This window comes from Podarcis erhardii (assembly GCF_964252035.2).
Source record: "Podarcis erhardii genome assembly, chromosome: 3".
Taxonomy (NCBI): Eukaryota; Metazoa; Chordata; class Lepidosauria; order Squamata; family Lacertidae; genus Podarcis; species Podarcis erhardii.
The window spans coordinates 27089044-27109407 of NC_138507.1; the positions used below are offsets into that span (position 1 = coordinate 27089044).

Below are 20364 nucleotides of genomic sequence, written 5' to 3' on the forward strand. Positions count from 1 at the left end.
TGAGCTGCAAGCAAGCTGCTGGACAGCTCTGTGGAGGCTCCTTTTATTGACACAATATGCAAACCCAGTCAGATATATTTTGGGCTTTACACATCTTCCAGTCCCGAGATCGTGAGGTAGTACAAAGCTATTCTGGCACCTGTTTCCACTGTGTCATTTCCCCCTTGCACAGTGTATGACGAAGGAGACAAAGACCTCAGAGACAAAGGTCACAGACAGGACACCGCAAACTACTGAGACTGCAAAAGGTTCGACAGAGGGCAAGATGTTCAGACAGCTGCAGCTTCGGCTTTATCTGTGAGGAGTGTTCCCCGCACCCCAAGGTAACGCGTGCAGGCAGCTGAGGCTGCTCCGCACCCAGTGATCATTCCTACACCCTCCAGCTGTTTTGGGACTACAATTCCCATCATCCCTGACCACTGGTCCTGTTAGCTAAGGATGATGGGAGTTGTAGTCCTAAAACAGCTGGAGGACCAAGTTTGGCCATCACTGCATTAGGGCATCACCTCATAGGGAGACTGTATTCTCCCACTCCACCCCACACCCCAGATATAAGTAGTTTAGAATCGGTTGATGCTGATGATGAAGTCAAGATGTGCCAGGACTTGTAATGCTACAATGCAGTGAGAAGACAATGTCAAAACTAACTGACTAGATAAATATAAAAAATAGATAAACTGGAGTGTGAAACATGGGCGATGTTATTGCTGATTGGACAAATATACTCAAGGACTTCACTTACATCCTTTAGTCAACAGCAGAGGGAAGCTGAGTCCATGTTACAATATTGTGTATTCCAGAACGTGCAACACTTGGCAATTTGAAGCTATGGGTCTAGTACCTGCACTACTGCAGAGATTACATCCTTGTGGAAAATACAGCATGTGTGATACATTTCTTATTATGGGACACTGTGAGGTGGATCACCCGATATAGTTATCTCCTTACCATTCAAATGAACACATCTCAGAGCAGCAGTGGATGAGCTGTTGGATGCAACTACACCACCTGATGATGGATGATTTTGGAATGGATGTTCATCCATGTGCCAGTTTATAAAATAGTCACGTGGTCTTTCAGGGGTGATCTCTGACCTACGCTTGTGCCGTCTCAACACGCTCGATCACACTTCTCTGTGCCATTACAACTTTGCAAACCTTCATGCATGAAAGTTGCTTGTCTTACTGAATGCCTGGAGTTGAAACTGCTGAAGATGAAGAGCATACGGTTGTTGGATTTCAGTGCTAGCAAGCAGCCATTGTGTCTCCTGGTCTTCCGAACTATGAATATGCCCAAGAGGTGGTATATCCTGTCTTAGCAAAAGAAACAAAAACCAGCACAAGCTCTCCACTTCAGACATTGCTCTCCAGCCTATCCATTAGTTTCATACCAAAAAGAGTACCATGCTTAGAGAAATCCAAAGAGCTCAAAATATGCTCTGTTTGGGAGCAGTGGCACACTGGATCATTAGTTACCTATTTGTCATTTTTTCCTGGATGAGTCTGGGCACCATTGCATAGTAGGGGCACTTGGAACTGGCTCAAGAAAGCTTTGTTTGATTCATCTAGAATTCCGTACCTCAATTTTCAGGAGGATCAAGAACATCAGAAAGACTAATAGACCTTGCAGAACTGGTGGAACAAACAGCAAAAAATAGGAAACCAACATAATGGACTATTCATGGAAGGATGAGTATCTGAAAAAGATATCATACATGGATGAAATGGTGAGCAGGATATGCAATACGAGCAGCAGAAGAAAAATGATAACATTAAATAGAAGATATGTCTTAGGAGAAACTTTTATTAGAATGCAGTATGCAAATAGGATGGGATTAAGAACAGCATGCAGGGAAAGGTGGGAAGTCAAATTTTAAAGAGAAATGTATAAGAAATTTGAAATCTGGAATTTATATGTTAAAGATTTTAAAGTTTAATAAAAATTTGGCACACACATAAAGAACATCAGTAGGGCTACTCAGTCCTTGATCATCATGACCTAGTGAGATGAGGGCTCCAGAACCTTGCATCACTGCACCACTTAGCTCTTACTTCCTCATTACCTGGACTCCATTTCATTTACAGTTACATTTTTTGTTCACAGGTGAGGAGACCTTATTAGCTGGAAGTGCTGGGTCTGTGGTAGGAACTGACAGCCACACAAGTAATGTCTATGGCACCACTCAACCACCCCCTGTAGCTGAAGTGCCACTGAGTCCCTCTACCAGAATGGACAGTAAAGAAAATGAGGGAGATACAGACAGCATTGGTTCCCCAGAAATGGAGGGACAAGACGCACCAGCACAACTTGTACCTAAGAGGAGGGAGATGCAGGAAGAAGATGAACCATCACACCTTGTACCCAATGAGAAGACAGGACATAGTGATCAGCCAGAGGACCAAGCGGACTCTGTCAACATGCCAGAACAACAGCTGATGCAGAATGATGCAACTGGAGATGTAAAAGCCATCAGCCAGGATGGTGAGTTGCCACATACAGGGAGAATGCGCTGTGCTGTCTGCCAGAGCAGAAATGGGATGCCGCTATGCATATGCTACAACCTTGGTCCCACCCAACTCTGCAACTCTATGATTCAGTGATTCTAACTGTTATTGATAACTTTCAAGTGAAGACTGTGCTCATTGGGGAAGTTGCTTTGTTCTCTCTCTCATGGGTTTTGTTTCAGCCGAAACTTGCTGGAAACTCAGTTCCAGCACCTCTCAGGTGGGCGCCATTGCCATTATAAGAGAACAAGGGAAGGTGTTCATGGTGAGTTCTGGCACCTCTTTTCCTAGAAAAAAATGACACTGCTCTCACTGATGGCCAAATCAAACTACGGGAGTTGGCAAATCAATCTGGTTCGGAGTTAGGAATTAGCATTCATTTGGAACTCTTTCCCTTCCAGATACTTTGCCTCCTGTTAATGAGGATAGCTAGTTTACACCAGACCTGCTTTCTCTGTACGGCTTTGCACAGCCACCTGTAGAGCAAACTTGAAGGAGCTTAAAGGGTGTGCTTGGGCTGCCAGCCAGATTGGGCACCTAGCTAGCACTTTGGACTTCTGACTAATAATGGTACACAACAGCTTCTCCCCTCTTATTTCGTTTGATTTTTTTTTTTGCTTCTAGTGTGTCGAATTAAATACGGGTATAATAAATAGATCAGCTCAGAATATATTGTAGTGCATAACGTTTACTTTTCTGAGTAGAAGTCTCCATTTTCTTCCTCCTGCTCCCTACCCCAAAAATTCATTGCATTCCTTGAAATATCTCTAGTGTTGGTAATCAGCACGTTTGGTCTGCTGGCTTAGGCAGAGATGCTAAAATACCCCCAAAATTCATTGCATTCCTTGAAATATCTCTAGTGTTGGTAATCGGCATGTTTGGTCTGCTGGCTTAGGCAGAGATGCTAAAATACCCTAAAGTTAATTTTGTAATGCACGAACCCTCACTATGTTAGAATCCGTGTAATAATGACAACAGCCTATTTACTCTTCCTCTCACACATAGTTTTCATTTCTTGGTTGATTAACTTTAGGTAGATAACTGAGTATTATGAATGTAATGAGAAGAAGAAAAAATCCATTGTGCTTTCAATTACTTTCAATAGTGAAAAGGTATAATTATAGAAGCTAGGAGGGTAAGTCCTCTGTATTATTTTGTTTATATTGCAGATGAAGCTGCAGTACTGTGTTTTCCATTAGAGTGGCCTAACGCTTTCCATCAGAACATCCTATTTTCATTTCCGTCACCATGTTGTAGAAACATTTCAGGTCTGCCTCAGGCTGCAAACTTCAGCAATAATGATTATGTCATTTCCAGGAATGTGATTATGCGTAAAAAAACCCAAACCTTCCTCCTGATAGGCATATGCCTTCTTTCACTGAGCTCTCACGCTTCCACCCATTGGATCATGGATTTATTATTTATTTCATCTCACTTTCTAGCTTCTGTCATCCGCAGGCCTTGGGGCAAATCGCAGCTAAATAAAAAGAAAAGAAAGCTTTGCCACACCCAGGGTGTTGTGTGCAGATGTTTCCAAGGCTGCATTCTTTGTGTACTTCAAAGTCCACTTAAAAGGCATGGGGCTTAACTACAAATTACATATACTTATACACTAGCATGCAAGTTTTCTAATTTTTAAGCATAGATGGGAGAGGGTATCGACCATTCTTGCTTATGTGTGCTGCTATAATGATTTTGATTATGGGATTACATTTCCCCCTCTAAGGGATCACAGAGATGTTCTGCAAAAAAGGTATTAACAATAATCTGGGAATGAATTAGCATTTTATAATGAATGAGCCGTCAGTTGAAGGATTCTGCCTCATTTGTTGAACATGCTGGAAGGTGTGTAGCAAATGAAATAGGAGACCGCATAGGCCGACGGGTAGTGGCTGTTTGTAGGTTAAAAATGTGAACGGAATAATGTAGTACTGTATTAAAATCCCCAGTCCCATTGACAACCAACCTACAGAGACCTAGGTTGTTCAGTCATGAATTTCTAGGTAGAAGTAGACTTCTTTAAAAAAACAACAACTGAAAATCAGTGCCCCGCTATGGCATGTAACACAACTTATCCCATATATTGATATTGTTATGCTGTTTTTCTCTGCCAAAAAATGGCCAGTGATTGGAATCAAGGAAATCCACAGTGTTGTCAGGGCGTAGGGTAATTTTTACTAGGCATTGCATGAAGCTGACATCACACTGTAGACACACTGTTAACAGGATCATTAATTCTCTTGTCTCTGGTGATCTTGAGTCAGCAGCTGTCTCCCAACCAAAATTATCCTCACAACAATCCTAAGAGTTAAAATTGATTAACACACCATCTACACCACCATTAGGTTGTCTGGAGCAAAGGCAGAATACAAAGGAACAAATCAATAACTCAATTTCTAATTTTAACTGATATTTATTTGCATTGTATTGAGTTCCTTGAACACCACTTAGAGACGACTATAATTAAGTAGTATATAAATTGTTTAAATAATAAAAGAATTAAAAATATTGCTAAGCTTGAGTACAACAGGGAAATTTATTTAATTCAACTTTTCCTTGTCTCTTCCTCACGTCCTCCTGGATGCCTAAATATAATGTGGGACTTCCCCCCCCCCCCTGAAGTTTTGTTTACAACTAGACATGTAAAGTTGGGGGAAGGAGGTATTTTTTGTCCGCCATTTTTCAAAATATTCATCCAAAATATTTTCTCACGGAATGAGTGAAATGATTCGTAACGTAAGACTCTACCCATTCCAAATCTATAGTATGAAAGGATGAGAATTGCTGTGTAGATATATACAATAGTTAAATCCAAATGCTTTTGTCTACCCAGAGGGTTATTTTTATGAGAGGAGCATATAGGGCAGCGGTTCTCAATCTGTGAGTCCCCAGATGTTGTTGGACTACAACTCCCATCATCCCTGAGCTCTGGCCTTGCTAGCTAGGGGTGATGGGAGTTGTAGTTCAACAACATCTGGGGACCCACAGGTTGAGAAAGGCTGAAATAGGGCCTTCGTTTTCTTGTGAATTACTACTTTCCTTCTTCTGGTGGCCTTTGATCTACTGTCTTGCATTTCTTGCCCTTTTGATCTGTCCCTTCTTCTTGGGATGGTAACCCAAGTAAGGGAAGGTCAGAAGTTCCTTGGAGCTGAATGTGTGTCAGTTCAGGACCACAGACAGTGCTCTTAACAGCTGAGGCCACATTGCATCAGCAAGGCCTTGAAATAACTGGCTGAGTTTTACAGCAGGGCTAGGTAGATACTGACCGGAGCCCTTCCCCAACGATGACTCCTAGCCAGTTAGATGGGCTGATGTCTTCTGCAGCCATTAGCTACTTCAAGGTAATGGGGTTTTAACCTCTGTGGAAGTCTCATCAGGGCTCCCTTGATCCTTCAAGGAGTCTGTGGGTGTTTAATCGTTTAGTTGTGTCCGACTCTTTGTGACCCCATGGACCAGAGCTGCCAGGCACTCCTGTCTTCCACTGCCTCCTGCAGTTTGGTCAAACTCATGCTGGTAGCTTCGAGAACACTATCCAGCCATCTCGTCCACTGCCATCCCCTTTTCCTTGTGCCCTCCATCTTTCCCAACATCAGGGTCTTTTCCAGGGAGTCTTCTCTTCTCATGAGGTGGCCAAAGTATTGGAGCCTCAGTTTCAGGATCTGTCCTTCCAGTGATGTCAAACTCTGCACTGTAAAGCTTCCTAGCCAACCAGCAGTACATGGACGGAGAGGGGTGGGAGCATGCAGGACTGGGCAAAAGCAGCTGGACTCCCAGTGCTCTCACCACAGCCACATGGAGAAAGAAGGTGTCCAGTGGGAGAAAAAGAGGAGTTTAGAGTGAGGTACTAGTTGGGAGTTTGGGAATGGAGGTATAGCAGTAATAGGAATGCTGTACTAGAGTGATCGGGAGAGTCTGGGACAACAGTTCTAACATTAGAGGAAAGATGGGTAAGAAAGGTAGGGAAGACAGGCTAAGGAATCCTAACACCAATGTGGTATTTATGCTGTACAGAGGGTCACAGTGATGATGAGGGTCTCTGAAGTCTCAAGTCAGTGGTAGGAACTAACTGGCACTACTCTGAAGCAAGGGTGTGGCTTGGAGTCTGAGAACTTTCCATTCATGTAAGGCTGTTTGTGCCCCCCACCCTGCCCAGTTGTACTTACAAGCTACATACATAAAGTGGATATTGGCTGCAAAAAGTTTCCAAAGAAACTCGCAAAGTCTGGTGGTGTTCTCATAGAAAAAAATATAGTTTTGGATGGTAGCAAGCAAGGCTCCTATTGCCTGAAACCAACTGAAGGCGTATGCACCTTTTACTTATAGAGGTACTTGTGTTGTGAAATAATCTTCATGTTAATTTATTGCATTTACAGTTATCGAGAAATACAGTTTAGTCAATACTCGGAAGCACCGAGTTCAGAGGAGAGACACTGTTAACTGCAAGACGAATGTGAAGCTGGCTTTCATATTTGAATAAACACTTATCTAATTTTTAGATCAAAATGAAGAAGCAAACGAAGATTCGAGAAAATTAGATACAAAAAAACTGTCTTACGATAAGAAAAACGAAGATTTTGATGCATATGATTACAACTGAGTGGGCTATTTTGAACACCTTGCCATCTGTTACAAAGGTACAGTATATACTCATTGTGTATCGCACAAAATTTGTAAAAAATTACTACATTCCAGTTACTAAATCTAACTTTTAACTATAGATACAGATATTGCTTAATTATTGTTAGTGATTTAGTATAAAGATGTAGGGAATGGCCCATAGAACTGATTTTCATAAGTGTTTCCTTATTCTTAAAACAATTATGGGTGTATTTTAAGATGGCACTAGTCTAGCCCTAGTCACTGAAACATTGTCATTTGTATTTTAGGTACTGAGGGTGCACTGTATGGCAGTTAAATCTGTATGAAATATGACAGTAAAATATGAATTAGTAGCGGTGTTTTGTGTAATGCCATTTTCCCCTTTTTTTTAAGGATTTTAATGTTGGAGCTCATGAAACATCTTGTTTATCACTGGAGGTACCATCCCTGTCATTTAAATATATTTAAAGAGTGCCAGTTTTCCAGCACAAATAGAAATGTAAACTTTAATTATGGATTATGTTTTCCTTATTTGTTGGTGAATATATACTGTTCCCCATTAAGGTCTGGTGAGAATGAAGGTCTTAAAATATTTAGCAAAACTGCAGCATGCAGCGATTTTCACTATCCAAGTTGTTGACGATTAATTCTTTTTATAATTTCCTGATGAATTATTTTTTTCTGTCTGCCTAATCAGCTGTCCTGCTGTGAAATATAATTGCACTTGCACGAAAATTACCATCTCATGAGATGAAGGAGTTTGATGATTAAATTTGGTAGAATGAAGTAATAACATTCAAACACTAAAGTAGAATTGGCATGCTGGTCCCTTTGCCGCAGTTTGATGGCATTTCTAAAAGAACAGAATATGTTTTAGGAACAATTCAGTTTGACACAACTCACAACAGAGCAGAGAAATTTTAAAGTAAGGCACAATCTCTTGGAAAACGAAAGAACTTCACCTCTGTTAAATAAAAAAATACCAGCCTTGATTTGTGGTCATGCAAATATAGCTCACCAAGGGTGTTTTTTTAAAGAAAGCAAAACCAAAATCTCTCAAGTCTGATAACAAAACATATTCGCTGGTATATGCAATTACTAAACTGCATCTGAAGTACAGTAGCAGCCTGGCATTCGTATCAGTAGGAGACAGACTTCTGTTCAAATAACGTGAATTATCTGTTGTTTTATCCACAGAGAGCAGATACAGTTTTCTACCCATATTTTCCCAAATGATAAGCCCTAGTGTTTTTTTCTCCTTGTCATTTTTTAACGAAGTTCATTATTTTTGAACTTGTAGCTCTCTCCCCACCCTCTCCAAATGAAATACAAATATTTGATGCAGAGCTAGACAAATCCTAGATGAGAAACAACAGGCTCAAGACTACAGATGTGAACAGCTTTTGAAACTATTTATTTCTCAAGCTTGTCTGTCAAAATGTCCTTGGTATCTACAGAATAAAGCGAGTGGCCACCATGTTTCATTAGATAATGCCTAGGAGACAGAGCCAGATTCAATACTTCACACAATCTAGCTCTTTCTTGCTGATTATTCCCCCTGAAAGGAGAATATCTAAGAGCAGTGCCAGAAGGAAGGAGGGTGAGACAAGCTAGTAGCTGCTCTTTTTACTTGGAGGGCATCATTTTCACATAAAAATTGTAACTGAACCAGGAATAAGACTGCTGCGGTCCCAAGGTGCTGCTTACTTTTGTAGTTATTCCATCAGAATTGAGTAGACTTCAGGGAAAACGTGTGGGTGTGTGGTTTGCATACCCAGCAGATGGGTTATTTAGGAGTGCCTTTTAACAGCTTTGGTTGTAGGACAACCAGAGCCATTTCTATGCCAAGATAGCTTGGCTGTTTTGGGCCCTAGCGTTAGTAACTCCAAGTTTGAAACCAGTTACCAGCGAAATTTAGACAGGCGCCTAACATAGTGTTGTTTAGATACCTACGAAACACACTTTTGTTTCAGAAGGCATTTTTCGTGAGTTGTGGCCCAGTCATGTTTTGGACGTCTATAGAAATGGTTTTGTTATTTTTAGAAGTTGGTTTGTGTGTGTGTGTGTGTGTGTGTGTGTGTGTTTCATCTCATTTTTATCTTGTTGTATACCACTTTTATGGCTTCAGATCATAGAAGCCAACTCGTAGGAGCTGAGATCCCTTCGCATCCCCCCAATAAAATATCTGAGGTACCCCCCCAAAAAGTTAATGGACATTACCATTCAAATGGTGTGCACGCACCACATGTTGTTACTGATTATGAGAGGTGGGACATACGTGGGTCGTCCCCCCAATATTTTATTCAAGTTGGCACCCCTGCATCAAATTATGAATGTGAAAATATATAAGTATACTACCTTGGCTCTTACAGAAATCTAATGTTTGGGACAAAGCTTCTCTATCTCCAAAATGCACTTTTTCCTTCTAGACCTGGCTCCACAATATTGTTTTCTGTATTGAACAATGTTTTTAGGCTTTCTCAGACTGCTCATGTGTATGAGGTCCAAAGTCAGGGTTAGCTTGGCAGTAATATATGAATCAGTGAAAGCTTGTGTCAGGGAGTAAGCCAGGAGATGAAAAACGTTGCCTTGCTGACCAAGCAAAGTGATGCTTTTGGTATAACACATGCTGATTGGCATCTTCTGTTTTGTTTCCTCATTTGTAAATAAAACATATTATTTATTTTATTTTATTTTATTTTATTTTATTTCTACACTTTGCAGTCTCAGGGGAGAACACAGACCAAATCAATAGCCAGCTTAGCTCATTGTGTGAGATATAAAAATAAAAACAATATAAATTTAGAACAAATTGGCAAGCACTTACTGAATACAGTCATACCTTGCTTGTAGAACTTAAGCTGTTCTGGGAGTCCATTCGACTCCCGAAACAGTTCGAAAAGCAAGGCACGGCTTCCAGTTGGCTGCAGGAGCTTCCTGCACTCAATCAGAAGCCGCGTCGGACATTCAGCTTCCAAAAAACGATCACAACCTGGAACACTCATTTCCGGGTTTGCGGCGTTCTGGAGCCAAAACTTCCAAGTACCAAGGCGTTCAGCAACCAAGGTACGACTGTATAGCAAGGACTTCTTCCCCCACCACCTTAATTTTTGATTTTGTAAATTCCCTTTGAAATGGAATGCAATTTTGCATTTAATTTTGCAGACATTTTGTAACTGTAATTCTGCATATGTTCTATTTAATTCCAGACTTTTAAACATTTTGTAAAATCGTAACTATTGGTGTTGTTTTTCATAAACGAATTAAAAATCAATATAAAGCATAATTAAAACCTACAAGTTAAAAGCTAATCTGATAACAGTTACAACAGTATGCCTGTAGAAGTACTTATATTTTTATTTTCTACCCTTCAGACAAGTTTGAACTTCTCAAATCAAACACATACACACACTCATGAGAAATAGATAATGTAGCAGGGTCTCTAATTTATAAGGTCGTCTCACACTTAGCGACGTGTTTATTAAAACTATAAAAAAGTCTTACAATAACTAAACATTAATGAAGTGAAAACGCTTCCATGCTGTAAGAGGGATACCCTTTTGTGTGCATTCTGGATATCCTTTAACAGCACGTATGAAAAAGCTGAGCATGCAGTTGCTGTTTTCAAATATCAATTTATTGGCAAAGTAAATGTGGGAAAGCTATTGACACATCAGTGGAGTAGTCCTTGCAGCTAGATAATGCTGTTGGGAGTCATTGTAGGTGAAGAAGGACTTTCTGACAAGGTAGCAGAGATAAACAAGATTATGAATTATCTATAGAGCTCAGTTGGCTCAAAAGCAGGCTCACCTGACATTAGCATCTACATTCTGGGATGGAATCTGAATGGGAAAACTGAAGTGGAATGCAATGACTATATATATATATATTATCACTGATTGACCTTGGTGTGTTTGAGGCTAAAAACTGGGCCTGAGCATATGGAGGTGATTAATTTGGTAATAATAGTTTGGAGCTGCACATAATGAGCAACCTGTAGCAACATTTCCTTACCTCTGGTGTTCCATGTCCTGCATCTGTTTCTTTGTTAGTCAGCAGTCACCTGTTTGTTTTATTATCTGATATATTTCTTTTCAGTACAGCGGTACCTTGGTTTAAGAATAGTTTGGTTTCAGAACGATTTGGTTTACAAACTCCGCAAAACCGGAAGTAGTGTCCCGGTTTGAGAACTTTACCTCGGTCTAAGAACGGAATCCGAACAGTGGAAGGGCACCAGCGGTGGGAGGCCTCATTAGGGAAAGCGCACCTCGGTTTCAGAACAGTTTCGGTTTAAGAATGGACGTCCGGAACGGATTAAGTTCATAAACCGAGGTACCACTGTATTTGTAGCCTTCCCTTCAGCACAAGGTCACAGGGTGGTTTACAGCTTAACACAAAGTATACAACAGGAAATACCAACATACCTAGCTTGACGAAACTTAAAACCAGCCATTTCAAAATACCTTGCGTATCTTGAAGCATTGGCATCATCTTGGCAAGACTAAAATGTTTCCACCTGCTGCTGGAACCCACTCAAAAGCAGGAGCTTGCCTGATCTCGTGCTCCCTGCTTTACCCAAACCTTTTTGCTTGCCATCAGCTGCCAAAATTAGTGTACTGATTGGTTCACAATAAAAGAGGCCAGTTGACCTTGCTGTGCTGGAGTTTAAATTCCCTGTGGACATGCCCCCCTTCGGCGTTGAATGGTTGGAGAAGCTCGGTTGGAGAATGGTTGGAGCAGCGCCAACAGCACAGGGAGGCAATGGCAGGAAGCCTGCCAATCTCCATCCCTTGGCCGGATGATGCAGGACCCAGGGCCTGGCTGCAACACCGCCCACCAAATAAGGTAAACGTACACATCAAACTAACACCTTTATACAGATTTACAGAATTTTTTTCAGGAGTTAGGGTTGGCTCAGTTCAAATGATTTAAGTGTGGTGGTGATTACAGCGTCGTGATATTTCATTATGGAAACATTTTGTATCAGATGAGCTCTTAATAAAACTTAACTTCCATGTGCTCTCAGGAAAACGAATTTCCAGCAAAGCAGCCCTATTCTGGGGTGCCAAGCATTCTCACTGACACGTTCAGATAAATTACAAAGGGTTTACCAGCTTGCCTTGTGTCATAACGTGCCTTAAGAAGTACAGTCTGGCTAGCTCCTCCTAGGTCAGCCGTTCTCAACCTGTGGGTCCCCAGATGTTGGACTACAACTCCCATCATCCCTGAGCTCTGGCCTTGCTAGCTAGGGATGATGGGAGTTGTAGTCCAACAACATCTAGGGACCCACAGGTTGAGAACTGCTGTCCTAGGTGATTGGTTGGCGTATCTGTGGTGCTGGCAGTATTACAGGTGCCACGCAAGTCTTGTTCTGCAGTTGTAAGAAATTGAACTTTGAGTTTGGCAGCAAAGGTGCCAGCCTGATGTCGATAAGGAGGTCCATTGGCTGGCAACACAGCTGTCCTCACTGTACCTGCTTGAAGCATTTTTGTTAGGTAAGTCCATTAAGACATATGCTGAGAGCCAGTGTGGTGTAGTGGTTAAGAGCGGTAGTCTCGTAATCTGGTGAACCGGGTTCTCGTCTCCGCTCCTCCACATGCAGCTGCTGGGTGACCTTGGGCCAGTCACACTTCTCTGAAATCTCTCAGCCTCACTCACCTCACAGAGTGTTTGTTGTGGGGGAGGAAGGGAAAGGAGAATGTTAGCTGCTTTGAGACTCCTTAAAGGGAGTGAAAGGCGGGATATCAAATCCAAACTCCTTTTCTTCTTCTTCTTTAATATATTTTAATGTTAATTTTAATTATTTCAAAATGCTTTTATTGGGTAGCAGTTTTTATTGCCGATTTTAATATTTATTGTAAACCAGTTGGAGAATTTATTACAATCACGTAGTATGTAAATTTTCTTAAATATACTAAATATGTCGCCGTGTCATCTGAAATTCCTTTTAGCAATTCATTGAGAAGACAAATACTTCTGGTGAAGCATTAATGCTTACTACCTTTCTCCAGTAATTACTACAGATCTAGGGAAACAGGACAAGAAGTTTTGGTTCCCAGGAGAAATAATTTATCAGAACAGCTCCCAGTGATTTCTGAAATTGATTTTGAAAAGAGGACTCACAGTGGCATATTAAACTGTTTTGAAGTATTGTTAGCTGTGAAATGGAGTTCCAGTGGGAAGTTTGGAATGCCTCCCCCCACCCCCAAGTAATGCAATGGTATATATTCTTCTGCCTTCACCCAAAAGGAAAGCAGTGCACAACCTGGTGATAACAGAATGCATGATGCAAGGAGGGAGCTACAGCCCACAATAGGAAAAGAGTTGGCAAGGGAACACCTAGCTATGTTAAATGAATTCAAATCTCCAGGGCCTGATGAGCTGCACTTTAGGGTATTTAATGAGCTTGTGTATTTAATCTATAAACAGATTACATCTTTAAGGGGGGGAGGGGAGAGAAGACCTAGATAACTACCAACCGGTCAGCTCGACATTAATACCAGGAAAGGTCCCAGAACAGATAATTAAACAGATAGTATGTGAGCACTTCGAAAAGGATGCCATAATTACTAAGATCTAGTGTGCCCTGTTGGAAGCTTACAGCGCCTGCTGTGGCTGCAGAGACCGATACAGGAGAGAATGTTTTCTTGCAGCTGGGGCAGATGAAGGTTGAGCTGCTACAGATGCACTGTGGCGTTTTTTCTCTCTGCGCTCCTCCCAGTGGTCATTTCTCCTCTGGTCATTGCTATGGATGATGAACCTGACTGTCTCCATGCACTGCGGTCATATGCAAGGGATTCTCACATGGTGGAGTTGAGGTTGCCAGCCTTCATGTCATGTTTGCAGAAATATTTGTAATGCAGAGTTGGTCTGGTGCCTGAAGCCAGCTCCCTGTAAAGCACATCCTGGGGACGTGGGGTGTGGATCCTGCTATCTTCCATTCTGTGGATGTGACCTGAGACAAGAGTGTGAACATACTGTGAATGTGGGCTTGGGAGAGCACATCTTTGAGAGACTGTTCTGCCATGTGATGCCTAAAATCTTTTCCCATGGGGATTTACAACTATCCCACATGGTACAGGAACACCATTCCAAGATGCAAACTTTGAATAATATGCTGCAAACTGTTTTGATAGCCTCTGGAACTTCCCTAGAGAATGTGTGTGAAAAAATAACATTCTTCATATCCATTATGTAGGTCACATTCTGATAATATTAAATTAGTGTGTGTGTGGGGGGGGGGAATAAACATATGAGTCACCAATTAGCCAGTTAGATTAAAGACCCCTTACTGGTGTGAGTATAAAAGGAAATGAGGATATATTTTCATTTTTTATAGTCCCTCCAGTGAACGGTCAATTAATCTTGATGATGATAAAACTGCTAAAGTGTAACGGCATAAGAGTCCTTGCTCAGTGATGTATGCATTTCACTCCAACCTAGTTCAAACATAGGCTCTCTTCTGACTGATAACCGTCAATTTTGTGATCAGAGCCAGATACATCACCACGTCGTTAATGACAAAATATCTAGCTCAGTCGCAGACAAAACAAATCTTTTAGATTAGTTTAAACAAGAATCCTATCCAAAAAAATAAACACAAGGAACCTGTAAGCTATTTAAAAATAAAATCCTGAGAATTTTGGAAAAGAGCTATCCAGTTGTGTCCTGTTTATTGCAGGATGCAGTAGCAATTCACTGGGGGCCCTCCAGATAGATTATCGTAAATGACATTTATTTTCTAGAGTTATAGAAAATGTGCTGCCATCAACTTGGGAAGGTAGCCCATCTAGGAGAAGGAAAACTCTGACCTTAAATCTTGTGGGATATCTTCGGGAGAAGAAAAGGCTATGGCGTAAACCCTACACAAATCCAGAGTGGAGACCCTAAGGCGGTTGGATGGCGCCTTGTATGCCTCCTTCTGGCAAGTCCTGCAGCCAAGCTGGTGCCAAATGCATTGCTCTGCTTTCCTTTGGACCACATTTGGGAGGGAGGGGGAGATCTTGTCATCTGGGCAGCCCAGGACCTCCATACACACTGACCAGGCTTACACTCTGGTGGGTAAGTCACTTTGGGGCTGCTAATGCAGTGGTTTGACTTCACCCCCCCCCAAAAAAGGCGCACTCCACTGTCCCTTGAGACTGACGGATGCCAACAAGCTGTCATGTATAACTGTGCTAAATAGGTTGCACCCTTCTTTAGAAATGGGGGTGGGTGGGTCCATAAATACATTTCCTGCACATAGAAATCTGGCACACCAGGCTCTTCTCTCTGATATGCTAACTTTCCATGGGCAGGATATTTCTAGTACGTGAGGAGCTTGAAGCATAGAAACCTCCGCTTGCATTAAGATGTGGTGCAGTCCGATGGGGAGCCTAGCTTCAGATATTTTTTAGGATGTCCTGCTCTGAGACTTGCCCACATTGTTTGTGCAGCTTTCACAAACATAGAAGGCAATTTGTGCATAGTTTTGGGGAAGAGTAGGTTGGGTTGTGTGCGTGCATGCGTGTACATATCTCTGCCAATTATTCTGATGAAATTGCTGTGTTAATTCAGCTTTAGTCTCTCATCTGCAATGAGCTGCATTTGTTTTCGCTCTTGATGCTGCTGTTTGATCATGCTTTCACACACTGTTTAAATATGAAGCAAAATCAGCATGCACAGACTCTGACAGATAATCTCTTGCATCCAGAAGCAAGTAAGATGGAACAGAGAGGAGCTATATTCAGCCATACAGAACTAGATTTGAACAGCGCTAGTTGCTGTTTGGTTAATAGATTCGTATCAGGCATTTTATTCACTGAGTAGCTACTTTTTACATGCTGCATTCTAAGATAAAGAAGGAAGAATGGTGTAACAGCTACCAGCAGTCAGTTTCCAAAATCCCAGCCTGAACCAAACATTGCTAAAGCTGAGCATGTGGATTCTGGTGACAAGAAAATAATAATAATGGCTTTGGGATTCTTAAGCTACCAGGTAGCTCTTTTGGTTATGATCTGAACATTTTCCTGAAAATGTACCCTAGAGGGGGACCACAATCCCACTCAGTCCCTAGGTCAGAAAGCAAGATTCTACCAAGATAAGTTAAAGAGAAAAAGAAATGAAATGCTACCTGCCTTTGAAAAAAACATTTTAGAGTTCATCCTCTACCAGGTGGCTCTGAAAAGAAAAGTGTACCTTCAGAAATCAAGAGGAAATGCAGAATGAGAGGAGACGGCCTATTACCATTTCTTAGATATTAATAGAATTAAATATGAGCAAAATTGGGAAAGCAATATATTTCTCTCATATAGTAGCTTAGGGCAAAACGGACCTAACGGAACTAAGTGTTTGCTCTCTTATTTTGGATTGGGTGCTTGTTGAACCAGAGGAGGAAGAGCTCGTTTTTCTAAGGGTCATTTCTGAAGTTAACTGGTTTTCTTTCCCACAGCTTACCTTCACAATGCACACAAATACTTTCACATTATTTTGTTTCACTGAGAAATGACAGATGCTCATTAACATGCAATTCAGTCCCACAGTTTCCCAGGGATCATTTTCTCTTCATTTCCCCCTTCTGCAAAGAGCTTTATAATCCACGAGGTACTTACTCCAGGACAGACTTACTGTAGTCAGTAGGCCTCCCCCTGCATAAGAAATAGGAGGTTTTCTGTTTTCTCTAGCGTATCTCTGCACCCGTTCACATCCATGCCAAGCACACAGAAACTGTGGAATTGTGAAATCCGATCAGTTGCTCAACATACATTCAGCTTACCTTTGAGAAGTATGGTCAGATCATGTTGCAGGAAGAGGCTAATTGGTTACCTCACTGGTGTGTGTGACTGTAAAAGGAGTAAGGTCAGGCAATTAGATTATGTTATGAGTCACAATTTCTGCGCTGGCTTCAGCATTTTTAGAATGTGCAATCATCCATTTCGGCATCTGCGAATTGAACATTATAGGACCAGAGTTCCCAAACTGGTCAGCTGTGTGTCTGTGAAACTAGAGTGGAAAACCATACAACATCTAACACTTTGGCGGGGGGGCGAGTTTGGGAACCAGTGTCACAGTATATAGAAGTGTTTCCCAAACTTGGGTCTCCAACTGTTTTTGGAGTACAGCACCCATCATCCCTAGAGAGCAGTACCAGTGATCAGGGATGATGGGAACTGCAGTTCAAAAACAGCTGGAGACCCAAGTTTGGGAAACACTGGTTATATATAATTGAATCCGCTCGATGGTGGTGAGCTCCTGTTGCTCTGTACCAGCTTCTGCTAACCTAGCAGTTCAAAAGCACACCAGTGCAAGTAGATAAATAGGTATCATTTTAGCGGGAAGGTAAACGACGTTTCCATGCGCTCTGGCACTAGTCATGGTGTCTTGTGCCAGAAGCAGTTTAGTCATGCTGACCACATGACCTGGAAAGGCTGTCTGCAGACAAACGCTGGCTCCCTCAGCCTGAAGTGAGGTGAGCACTGCACCCCATAGTTGCCTTTGACTGGACTTAGCCATCTAGGCGTCCTTTACCTTATATGATCAGTGTATTTAAAGTATGCCTTTAAAGGCTTATTTTACCATGGGGTAGGCACCCACTATTTTATCACACATTTCCCTTACATGTAAGTAGAGTAGCTCAAGGCATCTGTGCTTTACCTATCTGTTCTACTAAATAAGATGCAGGTTGCAATGAATTCCTTGTTATCTTGAACAATCGAACATGAGAACCAGTCGGGTCCACTGGGCATAGCATGTGACCTGGGTCCACATTCCTGTCCCTTCCCATCCTTCTCTTCTGCCAGTCTTGCACAAATCTCTCTGCCACTGTTTACCAGTGCCTGGTTGTATTATTATTATTATTATTATTATTATTATTATTATTAGTGATAAATCTCCAACTAGTTTGGAAGTCACACTTGGGTTGTGAGGGCATTCTTCCCCATAACAAACCTTTTTAGCCCAAGTGTTACATTTGATCATTTGTTATGCTGCTGACATTCCTGAGTTCTGCAGATCCCTTTGCTAATTCTCTAATATTCTCCCTTTGCTCTTACCCAAACTGCATAACCCAGAGTTTCTTTCTAAATAAGATGGAAGCTATGATTCAGCAATATCCAGATGGCCTGCAGGTTGCTCACCCCTGCTCTAGGCTGCCAGATGCGACTCCCTACCCTGGGGCCACCAGCACAAGATGGAGAACTTGGCACTGAAGTGTTGCCAGGGTTGTTCACTACAGCCAAGAGAACTGAAACCCTGATGTGACCATCAATCTCTCATGTCTTTTAAATGCTCAACAAGAGCTGTTTTTCAGCGTTTAGGGCATGGGTAGGCAAACTAAGGCCCGGGGGCAAACTAAGGCCCAATTGCCTTCTAAATCCGGCCCGGATCAGTGTGTTTTTACATGAATAGAATGCGTCCTTTTATTTAAAATGCATCTCTGGGTTATTTGTGGGGCCTGCCTGGTGTTTTTACATGAGTAGAATGTGTGCTTTTATTTAAAATGCACTCTGAGTTATTTGTGGGGCATAGGAATTCGTTCATTTCCCCCCTTCAAAATATAGCCTGCCACACCACAAGGTCTGAGGGACAGTGGACCAGCCCGCTGCTGAAAAGTTTGCTGACCCCTGGTGTAGGGTTAAGCTAATAATGGATGCTTATATATTATTATTATTTTATAGAAAGCACTACTGATGAATTTTCTGCATTTCAGATTTGGATTCTGTTTGAAAGGATTTCTACGTGCCTCAAGCCCTCTTTGAAGTACTAGCAACCTCCATTAAAAATCTTATTTAACACAAAGAAAACCCGTACTTTAATATTTGCTGAGAGTGCAGTTGAAATTTCCAATAGTTATTAATCATGGTGTGTGTTTTGTTGTTTTTTTAAAAAATATAACAGTAGCCTTTGAGCATGTACACTGTGCTCACTTTATCTTCAAGGTGTCTTTGCAATACTAATTAATCCTCACATGCTTGAGATTTTGTGCTGGCTAAGTACCAATCACCACCAATCCCAATAGGATGCATCTTCCAAAAGCTTGTTTGGAGAAGAAAAGGCAGCATTCTGTGTGCAGAGCTGCATCTGAAGTGAAGACTGTACTGGTGGCTGAAAGCTTATCTAAAAAGAACCATTATTTGCACCATCCTTATGGAGAGAACTTGAATTCTGTGGCATATTCACTAGGTGGTGCTCAACTTCGTTGTTTTTTAGACCGCTCTGCTTTGTTCTGTATTAAGTATGCTGAAATTGGACATTTTCATCAGAATGCTTAAGAAGATCAGGAACAACCTTTGAAACTTGAAAACGCAATACCGAATGGATGAATAGAATCCAGCAAGGCACTCATTATCATAAATACGCCATTTTTAAAATTATTAATGGGAAAAGAAAGTCCAGAATTTGTACTTAAATGAAGAGGTGAAGCCAACAAGCTAAATTAACATTTGGGAGACTTGTATACCGGAAGGAGCGTCTCCACCCCCATCGTTCAGCCCGGACACTGAGATCCAGCATCAAGGGCCTTCTGGTGGTTCCCTCACTGCAAGAAGCCAAATTACAGGGAACCAGGCAGAGGGCCTTCTTGGTGGTGGCGCCCTCCCTGTGGAACGCCCTCCCACCAGATGTCAAAGAGAACAATAACTACCAGACTTTTAGAAGACATCTGAAGGCGGCCCTGTTTAGGGAAGCTTTTAATGTTCGATGTATTACAGTATATTAATATTTTTTTGGAAGCTGCCCAGAGTGGCTGGAGAAGGCCAGCCAGATGGGCGGGGTATAAATAATAAATTATTATTATTATATATACAGCAGTGATTTCCAAAGCACACAAGACATCTGTGCACACTTCCAGCAAGGCACCTGTACACCTTTTGTAAGTATTTCCAGGAGAAGTCAGTGTTAAATGTTAATAACAAGGTAGCCTCGGGGAACTGAAAGAATCTGTATAATTTGCTCTGACATTTTTACAAGTGCCTACATAATATGCAGGAGTTGCGTGCTTGTTTGATGCAGGCAGGTATTTAGGGAAGGCAATGGTTTAATATAAAGGAATCAGAAATGAATGTCACTTGTGTTTTCACAATGGCAAACATACATACAAAATTAACTGGCTTAGAGAAAGATTGGCTTTTCCCTCACCCACCTGCCTCATCCCGTTTAAAGCTGACCATGATCCATTTTGAAACATCAGAGAACTTTTTTTTTTTACATTGTCAAGCAAAATCCTAATGGTCTTTGAGAGATGGGAAGCAAATAAGTTACCTATAAATATGCTTCAGTGTGTCCA

At 41.6% G+C, this 20364-nt stretch overlaps 1 protein-coding gene across 6 annotated transcripts in view; it reads left to right on the forward strand.

Annotated features, from left to right (window-relative positions):
- The window catches only part of DCDC2C (doublecortin domain containing 2C), a 59521-nt gene extending 39818 nt beyond the window's left edge, over nt 1-19703 (forward strand). The window contains exons 12-16 of one of the 6 annotated variants that reach the window (XR_014155152.1): nt 2104-2481; nt 7001-7138; nt 7497-7541; nt 11703-11948; nt 18790-19703. Coding sequence is in view for 3 of the 6 variants with exons in the window: in XM_081857155.1 (XP_081713281.1) it covers nt 2104-2481; nt 7001-7101 (479 nt within the window). In the remaining 3 variants the exon portion in view is untranslated. Of the gene's footprint in view, nt 1-2103; nt 2482-7000; nt 7139-7496; nt 7614-11702; nt 14338-18789 lie in introns of those variants that run through there. The other 5 variants (XR_014155153.1, XR_014155154.1, XM_081857155.1 and 2 more) reach the window with 5 other exon arrangements.
- Nucleotides 19704-20364: the final 661 nt, after the last annotated feature.